General features: G+C 35.9%; 1 protein-coding gene across 1 annotated transcript; it reads right to left on the bottom strand.

Moving 5' to 3' along the window:
• Positions 1-46: 46 nt before the first annotated feature.
• LOC132546735 (uncharacterized) lies at positions 47-13,649 on the bottom strand. The gene is made up of 8 exons (XM_060210452.1): positions 13,576-13,649; positions 6,256-6,537; positions 5,904-6,015; positions 4,033-4,112; positions 3,514-3,652; positions 1,713-1,861; positions 1,056-1,287; positions 47-467 (listed from the first exon to the last, which is right to left on the bottom strand). The coding sequence occupies exons 2-8, from the start codon at positions 6,501-6,503 to the stop codon at positions 375-377; spliced, it is 1,053 nt and encodes a 350-aa protein (XP_060066435.1). The 5' UTR covers positions 6,504-6,537; positions 13,576-13,649; the 3' UTR covers positions 47-374.
• Positions 13,650-17,511: the final 3,862 nt, after the last annotated feature.

Genomic DNA, 17,511 nt, shown 5'->3' with positions numbered 1-17,511 from the left:
TTCTGTCTCAACCAATAATTTCATTATTTCCTTTATGTACACCAGGAAAGACCTAAAACAGTAGATTACCACCATTAATAACATTATATGTCTGTTTGCATGTCTATATCTGTATCTTGTATCAAAACTCTTTTGAAAGTTTGAATACTGATAACAAATGTAAAGGGGCCTCTACCAGTTATACTGTCAATGAATTATCACATGATACCTCTTCATCCGTCACAATTTCTACAATACAGTATCAACTAAGATGAGTCTTTTATTCAAAATATAGAGAGAAGTTAATATAACTGGCCCACAAGCATTATACTCCAGTCCTGAGAATAAATAGGGTCCAGATGATCACAAAGAAGCTTTCCTCAGAGAAATACACTCTAAGATGTTGTAGGATTTAAATTGTCTTTGATCCAGGGATGTTCCAAAACTTTGTCCAGGGATATTCGTTGATTAGGGTCATGTTTCAGCAGCTGAATGAATATAAACAGTGGAGATAAAAGGTAGTTGAATCAATGACATAGAATTCTTAAGTAAGACAAAGTTATACAATCTACCAGTTTCAATAAAGCAAAACGTTTTGGACAAACAACTCTTATGCCACAATAAAAATCAAATGCATTACAAGGTAAAAGGAATTTTAAAATAGTGTAGATACTTACCATACATGTGTTACATAACTGTTTCTTCATAAATAAAGCTTAAGGTCTGTTCTAAATTAATCAGAAATACCTTTATTTGGTTTTCTTTACGTGGAATTGAACAAGGAAGACCAGGAATTTTTGTCTTTACAGCACAAAAAAGTCTTGATATAATTATCACCATTTGTAAATATTTCCATGGAAATTCACTGATTGGAAATGCATTGCTTGGTAACAATTGCATGGATACAGACCATGACCAGTATTATATTCCTTCTCTTTAAACATTGAGACCAATAAAATCACATTCTGATAAACTATTTTATCTTTTTTCAAACCCCGTTTTGTTGCACAATGGATATTCAAGCTACAAAATTCTCTTTCAAAAAGGCCTAACAAAATATGTATTTAGTGTATTACCATACTGATCAGACTTCTTGCAGAATTTGAAACATATGATGGGAACCGAAGATCAACTCTTGTTATCCGCCTGTAAGTTTCCTCATGACTAGCTGCCTCAAATGGAGGTTTTCCCACAAGGAACTCATAACATAGCACACCCAAGCTCCAAAGATCCACTTTCTCATCATGAAGACTCCCCTCAATCATTTCTGGGGGCAGGTAGTCTAAAGTACCACATAATGTGGTCCTTCTGTAAAAACAGGAAATATTGTATGTAATAACTAGTAAAGCTAACTGAGAAGGTTTTATTATGAAAACTTGAGTCATTTACACGTAAAGGTCAAGCACTGCCAGAAAGAAAACAACATTCAGTTCTGGGGAGGGTAGATGTTTTACAGGAATAGATATAACACTCTGAGGATTCACTTTTCTTTCTCTTCATTTCCTTGAGACTGTGGTAACAGAACTAGTGATTTTTTCATAGCTGATTTTTTAGTAACAGAACAGTATCAAACATTTCCCACATTATTATTTATCAAGTGTTAATAATCAGAAAGTGTTGCGAATTGACTTTTCCATGTCACTAGCATTTAGACATGTAGACAACTTGGTGTTTAGTGGAGAGATCATTCCAGATTGTTACTGTACTAGAGTTTACATACTGAAACTGTTTACCTGGATGATGGTGCATGGACTGACCAGCCAAAGTCAGCAATTTTGAGGTCCCCTGTATGACCGAGAAGGAGGTTTTCTGGTTTGATGTCTCTGTGGATGACCTTTTTACTGTGGCAATACTGCAAGGCGCTGGCCAACTGGTTTATATACTGAAGATATACAAACATAATCATTCCTGTACAGAGTCAATGTAGACTTATGAATACATTTTTAAGACACAATTTTCAATTTCAAAAGGTTAATATTTCCACCATTTTATATGAGAAATGTGTAACACCGTTCATGGTCTTCATCATTGTTAGTTAAACTGATTTACATGCAGCTGGGCATTTTTTATATACCATATATATTGTTTGACATGTTCATTGTTTTTTTTTAATTTGTTTTTTTTTATACCTATAACATCATTTCAAAATTCAAAATTCAAAACTTTTCCCCATAACCATTCCTTAATTTGAAGTGCTATATCATAAATTTTATTTTCCTGGTTTGTTTATAGGCATGAAAACGGTCATGAAGGTATAAATCTAATGAACAATTCATATAATAAAAAACAATAACCCCTTCCAGGTGGCCAAGGAATCAAAAGGGGTAAAGGAGTGACATTAGAAAGGTATGAAAACAGCCAATCACCTGACAACATTCCTTATCATATTTTCCATACTATTAAAGGTTTACAGATTTATTGTCAAACATAAAACTCATTTTTGGTAACTGTTGCGGGGCCACAAAAGCTCAGTCAGTAGACTGTAGTGTTGAAATATATAACCTCTGGAGAAGATGCAAGATCTGTTGTTCAATGCTTTCTGCTCATGACAGTTTGTGTTTCTCAGAAAGCTGAGAAACAGGACCAGTCCGTGGTGATGCAATCGTTTCTTAGGACAAGACATTTAAACTAAATTTGCTTTAGATGGAATATGCTGGTCATCAATTAATACCATATAATAATGATATAAGAAAGAATAGTAGTAGCTGTCCAAGCTTTGCTATTGATTAATTGACAGGTTTTACGTCCATTAATATGGCATTTTGGCTTTCAGCGGACGAGCAACTGCTTTGCTATGTAGCTGTAGTGTATTTATATTCCATATATGTAACAAAAGGCCCACAGGCCTTAACAGTCAATTGTCTATAAACACCGAAAAATGAAGCAAGACATCAAAGCAAGACAAATCCTGTCATAGTTCCACCTTGACTAATGTACCAAATAGGAGATGGTCCAGTGGGATCAAACCCCCTCAAGGAATGAAACCACTAGAGTGCAGACAAGGATTGTTCTTGCAATAATAAAAGTGAAGCAACCCTGATCTGACATCCTTGTAACTCAAACTCATCAATGATTTCTTGATCCTTTATACGAATGTGAGGCTTGATGGAAATTCCCCAAGGAACGCAGTCGCTAAAGTGCTGACAAGGAAGTAGTAATGGCAGTGACCTTGACCCTACAACCTTAAAATTTTAACTTTATAGAGGCAAATGGTCAATTATAAGTTTGGTAAGAACTCCTCCAGGAATGAATCTACATCCCTATCCATATATCCCCCTCATGCTCTTAATTCTTAGTTCTTAGTCAGGACTATCTCAAGATCATTTTAGGTCAGTTTGAGTTGAATACCATCAGTGAAACTTGAGAGAAATTAAAAATGTTAAAAGTCTACACACAATGGATGGCACAAACACATCAACCATTACAGCTTTAGGTCATTATGACCTCGAATGAAAAATATCTGTGATGACTTAGAAATATAATAGTGATTCTGTCCACATTAAACACATGAAAAGTATTCCTAATGTCACTTACTACAACTGCTCGCTTTTCTTCAAATCTTGTGTTCTTTGTCAGCTCTTTGTAAAGTTCCCCCTTTGGTGCGTACTCAAGGATAAGATAAACCCTTGTTTTGTCGTGAAAATAGCCAAACAGACGAAGTATATGGGGATGTCTACAACATAGAGATAATATCTTGTTAAAAATGCTAAAGAACTTACACATTCTGTTGCTGTTCTTCATGATAAACAGTCAACAAAATGGTCTTGTTTGTGCTAAGGTTACAAATCAATATATTTTTACTTTGTAGACAGTTGCAAGATATACTTTGAGTCTTCAAACACAGTGGCTTTTTGACATTTTTAATACTAGTTGAAAACAAGGGCAACTCAATTATAATCCAGAAATGTGTTGAAAAGATAGATGAAATTAGAGGTACAGACTGGGCTTTCCATTGTAAACACTTGACCAAAAATTTTTTAAGCAGTAGGCATATCACATTAGATTTGATTATTTGAAACTAGGACTTGTACCTGTAATATCATGCCACCTCACCTTAAATGAGACTGTATTTCTACCTCACGTCTAAGCTGATGTTCAACTCCTGCTTTCTGTAACTGTGACTTAAACAGAACCTGGAAAGATAAATATTAAAAAAATTCTTCCATTAAATATATTTTTTCTAAAAGTGCACTGGTTCAAGTAATGTTTTTACTGCACCAGAGAAGATGTGCCAGTGGATCTTGGTGTGCCTAGTTGTATATTTTCCCTTTTATTTCTCCTCTTTCCCATTTCTCTATAAAACAAATATGCACAACTAAGGACAAAGGGAAAATTACATATATACATGTAGTTTGAAAATGATTTCATTTGAAAAATACTACTTGATGTTTAACAGGGAACCATGATACAAAAGGCACATGGCACTTGACACTATGCAAATTGTCAATCTTACATGTATCAAGCACTCCAGATGACCTCTGTAATACAAGCACTACCAACCATAGACCCTGAACAAGGGATACTTAACGGAAAGTCCAAAGAGCCAGTATCACTTACCACAATACTTCAGCATTCAATTCAAACTGTTTTTGTTCACATGCACATTTTAAATTTTTTTCTTAAAATAAGAAAGATTTTAAAGCTCTAAACCAAATTTGGTAAAAAAATAACTTTATCCAAACAGAAAAAGAATGACTTAAAATATTTACATCTATTCTCCATACTGGGTCCCACCCTTCTGTCCCTGAGGGGACCTGACAGTTGATACAAAATCAGAAGATGAATTTTGAAGATATACATCTACAATTTGCCTTGTACCAAAATTCCGATATAATTCTATCATTTATTCAGAAAATAGATTTTATCAAAATTTGCTGTATTTTCTTATTGGGTCCAGGTCCCTTCCCCAAATGATGCTTAAGTTTCCAAACCCATCTGGCCAAGTGGGCAGAGGGAGGTCTGATCTAATGTGCATTAAAGGTTGAGTCCATGTCATTCAAGAATGCTATAGACCAAAATGTGCAAAAATCAACCTGTCAGAGGAGGGATTTTGAAGAATTTACTAAATTTTCCCCCACATTGGCCAACCCCTCAGGTCTGGGAAGTTTGTCTAGCTTTCCGACACACTCTGGACACTTTCTGGCACAATCATGAAATAATAACATCAAAACCTTTTACAGTAAAGACACATAGCTTAGCCATTCTTTATCAAGTTTTAATACCTCTCAGTAATATTTAGTCATGTCCTAATTTCTTGAATTTTTCAAAAATGATCCAAATAAACTGTTAACATCAACAAGGATATTTATCAGATATTATCATCACTAATTATTAATACTCAGTGAACTCATTATCACAAAACATATATCACATAGTGATACTTTCCTTTACTAAATAAGGACATGGTACAGATAGAGTTCTGATAACATGGTCAATAAAAATATATTTGATAGAGTAATTCTCTTTTTCATGAATCACTAAGCATGTTCCTTGTTTGTCATAAAACAACTTCCATTAAACAAGTGGAATTCTTTTGATTATTTTTGATTGACTTGAGTAGAGGTAACCCCCTCAGATCCATAAACCAGTCAAATACTGGTCTAGTAATCCGTTTCCTGAGTGTTCCATTTCTGAAAGCAGTACTTACTGGTTCATTAACTGAATGCTTTTCTTAGTTTCCTTCTAACCTTATTATCAAAAACATGCCAAATATTGCGTACCAAAACTTTGAAGGAAAGGAGCACATTTTCAGGAAGGAGAACATGGATACATATTAGTTACAGGAGGTGAACCATTAGTCACCATTTGTTGATCCAGCTAGACTTGAAGCGCAAATTTATCTTCAACAAAGTACAGAACAGATTGATTGACCTTCTAATGGAGGCCTTGGTCAACAGTAGTTACAAATAACTTGATTATCATACCTTCAGGGCAACAACATATTTGGTCGATTTCTCTCTGGCCAGATATACATTCCCAAACTTTCCTTTACCTAATGGTCTTCCTATATCAAAATCCTGCAGGGACCACTTTTGTCTGCAAAACAAACAAAATTTAAACTGATGACATAAATATGATTAATGTCTATAAAAACATCACTCCAAGATTCATATGTGGTCATAGTACATAACAATGTTGTTTCAACAATTATAAGAAAGACCATTAATTATATAATTCCAATAACAAAAATGTGAATTTAGATGAAAATATAAGTGGTATCAGGCTTTTTCACTTTTTCAACATTCTATATCTAAATCATAAATATCCTCCTTGTACCCAGTTACTGTTGGTTCTCTTGGTTTTGCGGAGGCATGTTCTTCTTCCATGCCAGGTTTGGCAGTTGGGGTGAGGTCAGAGTCTTCAGAACTCTCAGAAGTCTTCAGCACACGCCCAGGCTCAGCCGACTGGGTTGAGGTTCTCTCTTTGACTGGTAGTCCAGCCACCCTCGGTTTTACTGCTGATGTGATATGAGGACCCCCAGCACCATTGCAGGGTTTCAGCACTCGCCCAGGCTCAGCAGCCATCTTTTAAACGCCTTTATCCGTGCTTATCAGACACCTATATTTAAAAAGGCAATGTAGAAAAAAAACCCTAATTTTTAGAATAGATATTTTGCAGCAATTCTTCATCGATTTGAATAGGTTTCCATAACAATGACTGATCAAACATTCCTCTTCTTCCAAACTTTGTCAAGGATTAAATCTATTATCTTGATGCAAAAAAATAATTTTAGGCTTTTCCAGATATTGAGCCTTTTTCTGGGGACTCCTTAAGCCTGTCCACATGTATATGTTGCTTAATGGTCTAAAATACCAGGTACTTAAATCTTACTTACATAAAATATGATAATTAATCCATAGAAATACCACAACAACATTATCTTAGTATGGTCTAAGTATACAACAATTTTTATTATTGTAGTCTAAATGCAAGTTAAGCTGTGGACACAAATTACAATAAAAGGTAAAAACTCTGTAAATATGTGTTGTCAGCCTTTAATATATACTGCACATCTCCCTGGTACAAACAATGTATGCACGAAGGTTCATGATACTTTAAAATATAAATATAAAATATGGACTTTATTTATATTACAACAATTGCAAATCACTCTTGATGGCCCAACTAGAAGAAGGGTCTTATTATGGAAGGAAACTGGAGTACCAGGAGAAAACCGACATGGTTGGGCAGGTGATCCCCATACCTTTTCATGTCCGTTCAGAGAATCAAATTTGGACATCTAGGTGAAAGGCCAGTGAATTGCCACAGGGCCACCCAACCACCCATACTATCTTTGCTTAACTGTTGGCAGTTGAGCTATAGACATGAAAAGGATTGACAGAGAGAGTAACAGACCAAGTTGCAACTATATGTTCCCCAATGTTTTGGGGAGCATAATAATACCATGGATAGATTGTCATGCAGAGCCATTCAGACTATGTGTATCTTGCAGGAGTACAACACAAGAACAAAAGGGCCAGAAAACATATTTCTGGACATCGAAAAAAATAAAAGGTCAATAATCCACAACTGACACACAAAAAAAGATACATTATGCTCTAATTCTAGACACTCAAGCACCATTAGATATTCTAGGGCTGGAAATTTAAATCAACATATTACCCTATATCTTTAAAACATGGCTTTACATACAAATTAATTAACACAATAAAATAGTTTGTGAAAACAAACACGCTATTTCTTCTTGGCTGTTTTTGAAATGGAAATTGTTCTCATGTCTTCATTCTGGTGCACACAAGTATGAGTTAGAGCTGATGCAAAGAGCAAGTGGGGAGCTTTTTGATAAGGCCGCTGCCCAGTAATAGCCTACAGCTAGTTGGTATGTATCTGATTATGTATGTTTACAATGCAGGGTCCTTACAGACATGTAATGTATTGGGGAGAAGTGCATATTACTTATTGTTGCTGGAGGTTACTGACTGAAGCCTTAAAGGGACTAAATGGTTAGATTTAATTTTTTCCCCGTGTGTTTGATTTCAGGCAAGTATTGTAATACTTGTAGTTAGACTTTTCACACAATTACAACACTCTCTGAGAGAAATTGATAAAGATTATCATCTTCAAACTAATGCTAGTCAACACTCACTGCTGGGTCTACCATTCATTGCTGTTTTGATTAGAAATAGCCAAGTTCATCATGTGACGTTTCGGAGCCTCATTTTAAGCCACCTTTTTGATATGAATTCTTACTATGTATAATTATGTAATGATCCAACACTTAACTTGCCAGACATGTTTCGATTCTTACTTTGTAAAATGACCTCTTGTTTTATATGTGACAGAGCGAAATTAATGGATTTGAATTAATCGTAATCAAGAAGTGTGTGCACAAAGACACAGTTTACATTCTCAGAACAATAATGATGTGAATTAATATTGGGTCACACATATTTTATCTTAAATTTGGTCTTGTTTAATGAAATGGTTATGCAAACTTTGAATTATCATAATTAACAGAAAGTGCAGTTTTTCACTGATATTTAAATGTTATAATGCTTTTTATCAGTTATGAAATGAATATCTATCTATTTAGCCTTATTAAGGGTCTCAGTTGTGGCACAATTTTCTCATCAAGCATGTTCCAGGCGATATTGGTATTGGATTAGTGGAGTGCTTTAAACTCACCCATTCTTGCATCTGAAACTTTGCATCTCCTATTGTTGTTACTTGAATATTGTTTCCATTATGTTGCTATTGGGGAAACTGCAGGAATCTTTAAAGCTTTATTTTAGTCACCTTTCAAGTGTCAGGAAGTTTGATGGGGACTATGATAGTAACATCACGGCAACCACTTTGAAAAACATAATGTTATATGTAACATTTGCCTGTGATATCTGATAATGGAGTCATGCCCAGGTCTTTCAACATGTTTGCCACACAACCCTCTTCTATGCTTCTGTAGTCCCCAGTTATGAAGTGTGCAGCCTTGCACTGGACCCTCTTTAGGGTTGTTTTATCTTATTGGTCCTAAATGACACATCAATACTCTAAGGTTGTCATATATGATATAATATTATTGCCCAACTGTGAATCTAGGATGTATAACGGCTATTGTTCTTAGCTCTGATGTAGCTACGGTATTTTTCTTGTTTTTTCGGCAGTTAATTGTATTATTTCTACAAATTATCGATAGATTATAGATTAAGAGGAGCTTTTTCAACTGTTCACCAAAAGGAATTCGTAATATATAACTCACATCGCCGGTTACCAGCATGCCAGGCTCAAGCTCAGTGAGCCGGGATGTAAACAAACCGGAACCAGGAGTGAAAACCAGACAAGGGTCACACCGAGGAATTAAAGATCAGGGTAAAGTAACAAAGGATGATGTCTTCTCTACACCATGGGAAGAAGTAGCATGGACTTGCAAAGTATGTAAGACAATATTCCAGGATGCAGATGACAAAGTTATGGAATGTGATAGGTGTCGGGAACATCTCTGCGTGAAATGTCTTAGTATGGATGATGCTGAATACAACGCCTTATCCAAATCAAGCTCAATGTGGTTCTGTGCACCATGCCAGACGATTGTACACAAAAATCTCCAGACTGAGTTTAAAGTAGAACAAAAGTGTGCAGAGGCAATGAAGAAATATGAAGATAGACTAGAGAAAGTGGAGAAAGATCTTGCCAGGAAGTGTGAGGAAGAACAAGTCAGGGAAATTATTAGAGAGGAGCTCGCCGCGAGAGCAGAACTAACTCCACTATCTGACAAGCCTCAGGCGGAGTCAACACCAAGGAGAAATGAGGCACAGGAGGATACAAAAGACGTATTGTCTGAACTTGAGGACAGGAAAAGGAGAGAGTGAAACATACTAATATTTGGAATTAAGGAGCAAACACACACAGAAGCTAAAGAATGGAAGGAAGCCGATCATGAAGAGGTTAAAAACATTTTGTCCACATGCAAGCTACCTCAAGCAATTATTGATGGAGTAATAAGAATCGTGAGAATTGGGAAGTATGACAAGGAAAAGGACAAGTCGAAGATAAGGCCAAGACCACTTCTTGTTGCATTTAGCTCAGTAGAAGACAAAATGAACTTCTTCAAAAATATTAAGCATCTGAAGAATGATGGGTACAAGGAGGTTTCTATAAGTAATGATCTCACCAAGCAGGAAAGGAAGAAAGAACAAGAATTGAGAGAGGAAGCTAAAAAGAAAAGTAGTCAGGAGTCGGGGGAATACACCTACAGAGTAAGAGGTCCTCCTTGGGACAGGAAAATAAGAAGATTCCGAAAGTAAGTAGGGATAATAAGGATAGCTTCAACAAGATACAACACAGTCAACATTATTTAAACTGTTTTTACACAAACGTAGATTGTCTTTCAAATAAATTAGATGAGATGAAATCGAGAATCAATAGTTCAGAAAACATAGACATCATAGGAATAACGGAAATCTACCCTAAAAATTTTAGATATCTACCAAATAAAGCTGAACTAAGAATTGAAGGATACAAACTTTTTATGAATGAAAATTCAGGAAACCGCCAGAGAGGAGTTGGGCTATACATAAAGGCAGAATATCATGGAGTGGAAGTTGACATGGGAAATACGTTCAAGGAAAGTATCTGGGTAAAGATAAAACTCTCCGGAAACAATTGTCTTTTGGTAGGATGTATATATAGGAGCCCTAACTCTGACGAAGAAAACACAAAAGAATTACTGAAACTAATAGATTCAGTATGTTCAAAGAAAGATTACAGTCACTTATTAGTATTAGGTGATTTTAATTTGCCAAAAATAGACTGGAATTCTTGGTCTGTTGATAATAATGATAAGGTCAGTGAAAATGTTATAGAATGTCTACGGGATAATTATCTTCACCAACATACAAGAGATTTTACAAGAGTCAGAAGAGGTAAAGACCCAAGCATATTGAACTTAATCATAACAAATGAAGAGGAAATGGTTAAGGAAATCCATTATAAAAGCCCAATTGGAAGTAGTGACCACTTGGTTTTAATCTTCAAATTTCACTGTAGTAAAGCCCCTTCTGTGGATAATATCCAGCATCTAAATTACAGTAAGGGTAACTATGAAAGGATGAGAAATGATGTACCTGGAGACTGGAATGGATTACTCAGAGGCACCATAGAAGAAATGTATAACACTTTTACAGGGATAATTGGGGAAAGTGCCAACAAATATATACCAAAATGTAAGTCTAAAAGTTATGCAGCATCCGGAAAACTAAATCCTCCACTAAATAAGGACATTTTGAAATTAATCAACAAAAAGCATAGGACATGGCAAAGATACATGGAAACTAAATGCGAGAACAAGTACAGAGAATATGCTAAAGCCAGAAACCAAGTAAAGTGGGAGTTAAGGAAAACCAGAAGAAATATGGAGAAAAATATAGCAGAGGATATAAAGAACCATCCAAAGCGTTTCTGGAAGTATGTCAATTCAAAAAGGAAAATAAAAATAGGAGTTTCTGACTTGAAGGGACTAAATGGAAATGATAATCAGATGGCAGTCACAGACCGGGAGAAAGCTGAAGTCCTTGCCAAGTTTTTTAGTAGTGTCTTCACCAAGGAACCGCCAGGAAACATACCCAAGTTTTTTGAGAGCAGAAATTTAATTTACCCTTTCAAGGAAATAACATGTAATCAAGGTGTTGTGGAAAAATTACTAGGGAATCTAAATGTTAACAAAACACAGGGGCCTGATAAAATGCACCCTAAAATTCTGAAAGAGATGAGGAGTATCATAAGTTCACCTTTAGCAGATATGTTCAACAAGTCGCTAACAGAGGGAAAACTACCACAGGCTTGGAAAGAGGCAAACATAACGGCCATTTACAAAAAAGGATCAAAATCTGACCCGGAAAATTACAGACCTGTTAGTCTGACAAGTGTAGTAGTTAAGCAACTGGAAAAGTTAATAAGAAATAGCATTGTAGACCATATGGACAAAAATAATCTTCTGAGCCCCAAACAGTTTGGTTTTGTGTCTGGAAGGTCAACCCAGCTGCAGTTGCTAACAGTATTGGAAGAATGGACAGATATAATAGATAAGGGTGGAGAGTTGGATGTTGTATACATGGATTTCATGAAGGCGTTTGACAAAGTGCCACACCAATGTCTACTAAAAAAATTGTCAGGTTATGGTATAAGTCCTCAAATTGTTAACTGGATACAAGACTTTTTAAGTAATAGATGTCAACGAGTGATTGTCAATGGCGAATCATCTAAAACATACCCAGTACTAAGTGGTATCCCACAAGGAAGCGTTTTGGGCCCCATATTATTTGTTGCATATATCAACGATCTACCTGAAATACCCGAATCTCAATCGCCACTCTTTGCTGATGATACCAAATTATATAGACAAATAAATAACATGCATGATATCAAAATACTCCAGAAGGATTTAGATAAACTTCAAAATTGGTCCAACAAATGGCTATTGAAATTCCACCCTAACAAATGTAAAGTTCTTTCAATTAAGGCAACCCAAAAACGAAATTATTATATGGAAGGATCTGGAGGAGAAAGAATCCAGCTGGAGCACGTTAACAAAGAAAAGGACATCGGTGTCACTATAGATGAGGATTTAAGCTTCAGAACACACATACAGTCAATGGTCAACAAAACAAACAGCATAGTAGGACTTATTAGAAGATCTTTTTCTTACCTAGATGAATCAATGTTTAAAATGCTATTTACATCTCTAGTGCGACCCCACCTGGAGTACGCCGCCAGTGTATGGAGCCCGTCAAAATTAAGGGACATAGAACTTATTGAAAACGTACAGAGAAGGGCTACGAAGCTGCTTCCTGGATTTAAAAACCTCTCATACCCGGAACGACTGGCAAAACTAAGTCTTCCAACGCTTCAACACCGAAGGACCAGAGGAGATATGATAAACGTTTTAAGATTGTAAACAATATATACGATAGTAGGGTAACTATGAACTTTTTTGAAATGGACAGTACAAGTAGAACTAGAGGTCATAACAAGAAAATATTCAAAAAACGATGCCGTCTTGATATTAAAAAGCACTTTTTCAGTTACCGAGTGGTGGATTTGTGGAATAGTTTACCACAATCAGTAATAAATGTGGACTCTGTAATAAAATTTGAAATAATGTTAGATGAACATTGGAAAAATAACCGTTTTGATACATCATTGTACATCTATTAACTCAGATATAAGCCAGTACACGGAAATTACTATGTAATTACTATACAATATGTAATATTTGATATGGACATAGAGGCTTTAAGCCTGCGTCCATTATTTATGCTAATAAATAACTATAAATACAGAGAACACGGCAGAAATAGACTGGCCTTCGACATGCACATGGGCAGTGTTTCAGTCTACCGATAATGGAACAATGGGCCTTTTTTAACACTTTTTGCAATGTTTGAAGTCAACCTCGAGATTTCACTGAAGAGCACTCCAACTTGGAGTCCAAGGTAGGGACACTTGAAAATCTGACCGGAGAGTAAAATTGAGCTAGGTTTGGTTTCCTCGGGTTGAACTTCATGCCCCAGTCTATTGTGAATGTAACTTCTTAACTTTGTCTACCCCTACCCTTAATGTTGATCTTCATCCATACTTTACCTCGCTTGATAATTCCAATTTATCAGTAAAGCAGCAGGCGTTCAACTTTTAGAGACTGTTCTTGAAGTGAAATGGTAGTGTTTGAAGTTCGTGTCGGAAGATTTGATTGGCTGAATTTCTCACTACGACAGACGACACATCTAACTACTTTCATTTTATCAATGTTATTAGTATTTTTATCTGTCACTGTTTACATTGCATATTTTTCATTTTAATACCAATCTAAAGCAACCATATGAGGGAAATGAGCATGTTTCTAAAAAGCATAAAATATAAACTGATCTAATATCTAACGCAAGGACACGAAGACGGTTTTATTTATATCCGGATCAGGTGCTCCAGATGAATTAAGCTGTATAGCACATTCGTTCAGTTTCTCTTTCGATAAGTTAATAATTTATGTGAGCTTTATATATATTTCCCTTTTAATTATTATTTTTATTTCCCAGCGACCCAATCAGTTGGTCACCGCCATACAATGTCTATGGCATGACATTTATACTTCATGTGCATATGACTATTCGGTTTATAGATTACCTGGGCTGAGTGAGTATATGCTGTGGATCTGCGTCCATTTACACATTTCCCGTAAAACGATTTATCAAAACCGTGGGGCCTAAAATATCATGATATTCAGCCAGAAGGTTTCTGTGACATGAAGCGGCCTGAACGCATGCGAAAAGAAATGACCTTGACCCATATTCAGGTCACGAGGGTCAAATTTGCTGAAACCTACACGCAATTTCTTTCTTTCTCTCTGACTTGTTTTTGTTTTCATGCGAGGCTGAATTCATTGAATAGCTCATTCAAACAGGTCTCAAAGACCTTGCAAGGTCGTATAGTTTCACCTTTAGATACATTGATGACGTCTTGTCATATAGATAACAAAAAATTCATTGACTACGTCCATCGTAGATGCCCACCAGAACTGGACTTCTCTCGATTTTTTCTTTCATTGAAACCAACACGGACAGCTTTCTATCAAGTTGTATAATCAACGTGATGATTTCAATTTCCCTATTGTGAAATTTCGATTTCCGGATAACAATATCCCTGTATTTCCAAGCTATGTTATTTACATGTCACAATTGATTCCATACTCAAAATCCTGTTCCAATTATCACGATTCCCGTGCAAGAAGTCATCAACTGACACACTTGTAACACAAGGGTTCAGAAGATGCAGGTTGATAAAAATTATGGGGAAGTTTTATGGTCGCCATAGTGATCTCATTTTTTTGAGCGACATGAAACTGGAAGTATTTGATGCTCGTGAGTTTGCCTTTTGGTTCCGTTGTTGTATACCTCGTTCTCATTTGAGAATGTGACATTGCTTACTTGGATTGACCAAGGTTAACATGGTGGGTGTCGTCGATGAAGCAAAAGACGCTTACTCTTCCGGAACACATAGTCTTATTCTCCTTGTACTTTTTCAGGAGGCTCTGTGTAAATTTTTCTATTGTTAAGATTTTGCCCTAGTTTTATTGAATTTGAGTTTGAAGTATGATTATATTGCCATGTTGATATTTCCTTGGTGTTTTATTGACCTATTTTCAAGGTCACAATGCTTCAACCCCGCAAATATTTTTTCCCAATTGTGCAAAAGGGGCTAGGACCATGGTATTGATTTCATGTGTCGAATTAACCAAATTCGTCAATGAGTTCTTGTCATAAAGCCCATCAAAGTTTGCGAAAGGAAATGGTGTCATAATGACCAAAAGAACTTCTTATCCTTAACCAAGATTTTGAATGCCAATGACGTGCAATGTTCATACGGCAGATTAAGCTCGTTCACTTAATTTGCGTATCCGCCATCTTGGATTTTTCACTATACTATGAAGGTTTAGCAGGAGAACAGGGCACGGGCGCATTCTTAAAACTAACGGGACAGGTCAATTATTACATCTGATACCGTTCCTATCCGAATGCATTGATAAAAAAATATGCCATTTTTTCAATGTTCCCATTGACAAAATTGAAGTGGTAATCGCTATATAATCTTTAGGTAATTAGGCTTGTAACCTGCAGGAACGACATGATGAAAAACAATCAATAGGTATTCTGAACCCGGTGTCACCGTTCAAGCGTTTCCCCAATAATGATTAGATTGCTACTGTAAGGCCACCAGAAGGGCTATCACAGTGAGCGCTTGTTAAGTTATAGAAAGTCTAACTTTTCAAACGTAAATGTGACTGACGAATTAATTTTGAACGCTACTGAACAAGTGCAAGTCTCAAATAAAAAGGATACATTTACATGCTCATGCATTAAACCGCATAGACATTATTTTACAAATAAAAAGAAATTAAGTTCTGTTTTGCCTCTACATCTAATCAGAGACGATATATACGTCTCTGATCTAATATTATATACAGAGTAAAAAATAAAGAAAAATCTATTTCCCTCTCCTATCCCCTCTTTTCATGCTTGCCGCTCCTCAAATTTTGATGACGTAACAAATGTTATGACGTCATTATTTCATGAATCTTCACATGTAATGATCACCGGCAATGATAGTGTGGTTTCTATAGTTTGACATATATATCAACTAAGTTCCTGATCCGATTGCACCTCTCGATACGACTGTTGAGCTACAGGTGAGTTTGATTACCTGTCCGTGGTTTGGCTTTCTCCAGTAGCATTCGGAAATATATCTTCGGCACCGCAAATCTGTGACAGTAGGTGTCTAATTTAGTATGTGAATGTCAGGTGAGTGACACAGGACTAATAGGCCTCTTTGAAACGTTTTAAATGCACATGGATTGGGTTATAGCTACCTGAGATGGCCTCTTCCACTGTGTTTTATTTCGAAGCATTCTTATAATATGACAACGTCACAACATTCCGTGATGTGATAAAATCCAGTCACCCCTATCCTCGTCGCCGGTTGCTATTCTACACTGTAATCAGAGACGTAAAACACAGAAACATATGTTTTCCTCGAGTTCGTAACCTATTTCTATGTGTGCTTTGCTTGTTCTGATATCAGAAATAATTTGATTTCATGACTTATTTTCTGTACAGTAAAACGGCGCAGCAACCAGTCCTCCCACCCTATTTGGTTTTAGACGTTGCTTTATACGAGTATCTAGCTATAGTCATCTGGGTGTTTGTACATGGTAAAAATAGCAAAACGGAACTTCCCAGGATGTTTCTCAATGTCTTAAAATAGAATCAGTTATCACGTGACTAGGTCAAATTGGACATTTTCCAACATCAAATTTACGGTTTGGTTGGATGGAATTAGCGAATTTATTTAAGAACTTCACAGGGATATCGAAACGACGACGTAACATAATTCTGCTTTCAACGGCCATGGTGACCTAGAAAAGTTCTGGGAAAGAAGTGATTGAACTCCAGCGCTACCTGACCGACTTTGATTTGAATTTGGAATAATGGTAACCATAACCCGATGGGGGTCTGTTTACATGTCATGTTGTTATTTTGTGTCTGATAATTTACTCATTATATTAATCATCAATCAAAATATTGATTTTAGTAACGCTCTATTGCTTTGATTTCAAATTGAGTGCAATGTCACTGTGTCACCAATATGGATGACTCATTCACGACGGCATTTCCCTTTGGTAGGTGTGTTTGTTTTCTCATACACATGATAGAAGAACGTATTATGTGTTGTGCTATAGTGTTTGTAAATCATTACATTGTTTATACATCTTATAATGTTACATGTATTTCAAAAAGTAAAATGGATCGATACAGATGTATTTGTACCATGGCAAGATTTAAAATCAATTAATAAATATATATATATATATATATATATATCAAGGATGTATATATAAATAATGCTGATCATACCTTGTCACTACCTGGTATGAAGTGTAACTATAAATATAAATGTGATGATTGGACTGTAGCCTAGCTTAATTATCATCGAAGAATGATTTCAATGTGTGAAGACTTGAAAGTCATA

The sequence above is a fragment of the Ylistrum balloti genome, unplaced genomic scaffold (genome assembly GCF_031769215.1).
Source record: "Ylistrum balloti isolate Yb309-2 unplaced genomic scaffold, AGI_CSIRO_Ybal_v1 Utg369910, whole genome shotgun sequence".
In the NCBI taxonomy this organism is placed as follows: Eukaryota; Metazoa; Mollusca; class Bivalvia; order Pectinida; family Pectinidae; genus Ylistrum; species Ylistrum balloti.
This window is presented reverse-complemented; position numbering and strand designations above follow the sequence as displayed.

Coding starts and splice junctions, on each gene's coding strand:
- LOC132546735 (XM_060210452.1), bottom strand. CDS start 6,503: ATGGCTGCTGAGCCTGGGCGAGTGCTGAAACCCTGCAATGGTGCTGGG. Junction 3,653..4,032: donor GAAATACAGTCTCATTTAAG/GTGAGGTGGCAT, acceptor TCTATGTTGTAG/ACATCCCCATATACTTCGTC. Junction 1,862..3,513: donor AAGAAAAGCGAGCAGTTGTA/GTAAGTGACATT, acceptor GTATATCTTCAG/TATATAAACCAGTTGGCCAG.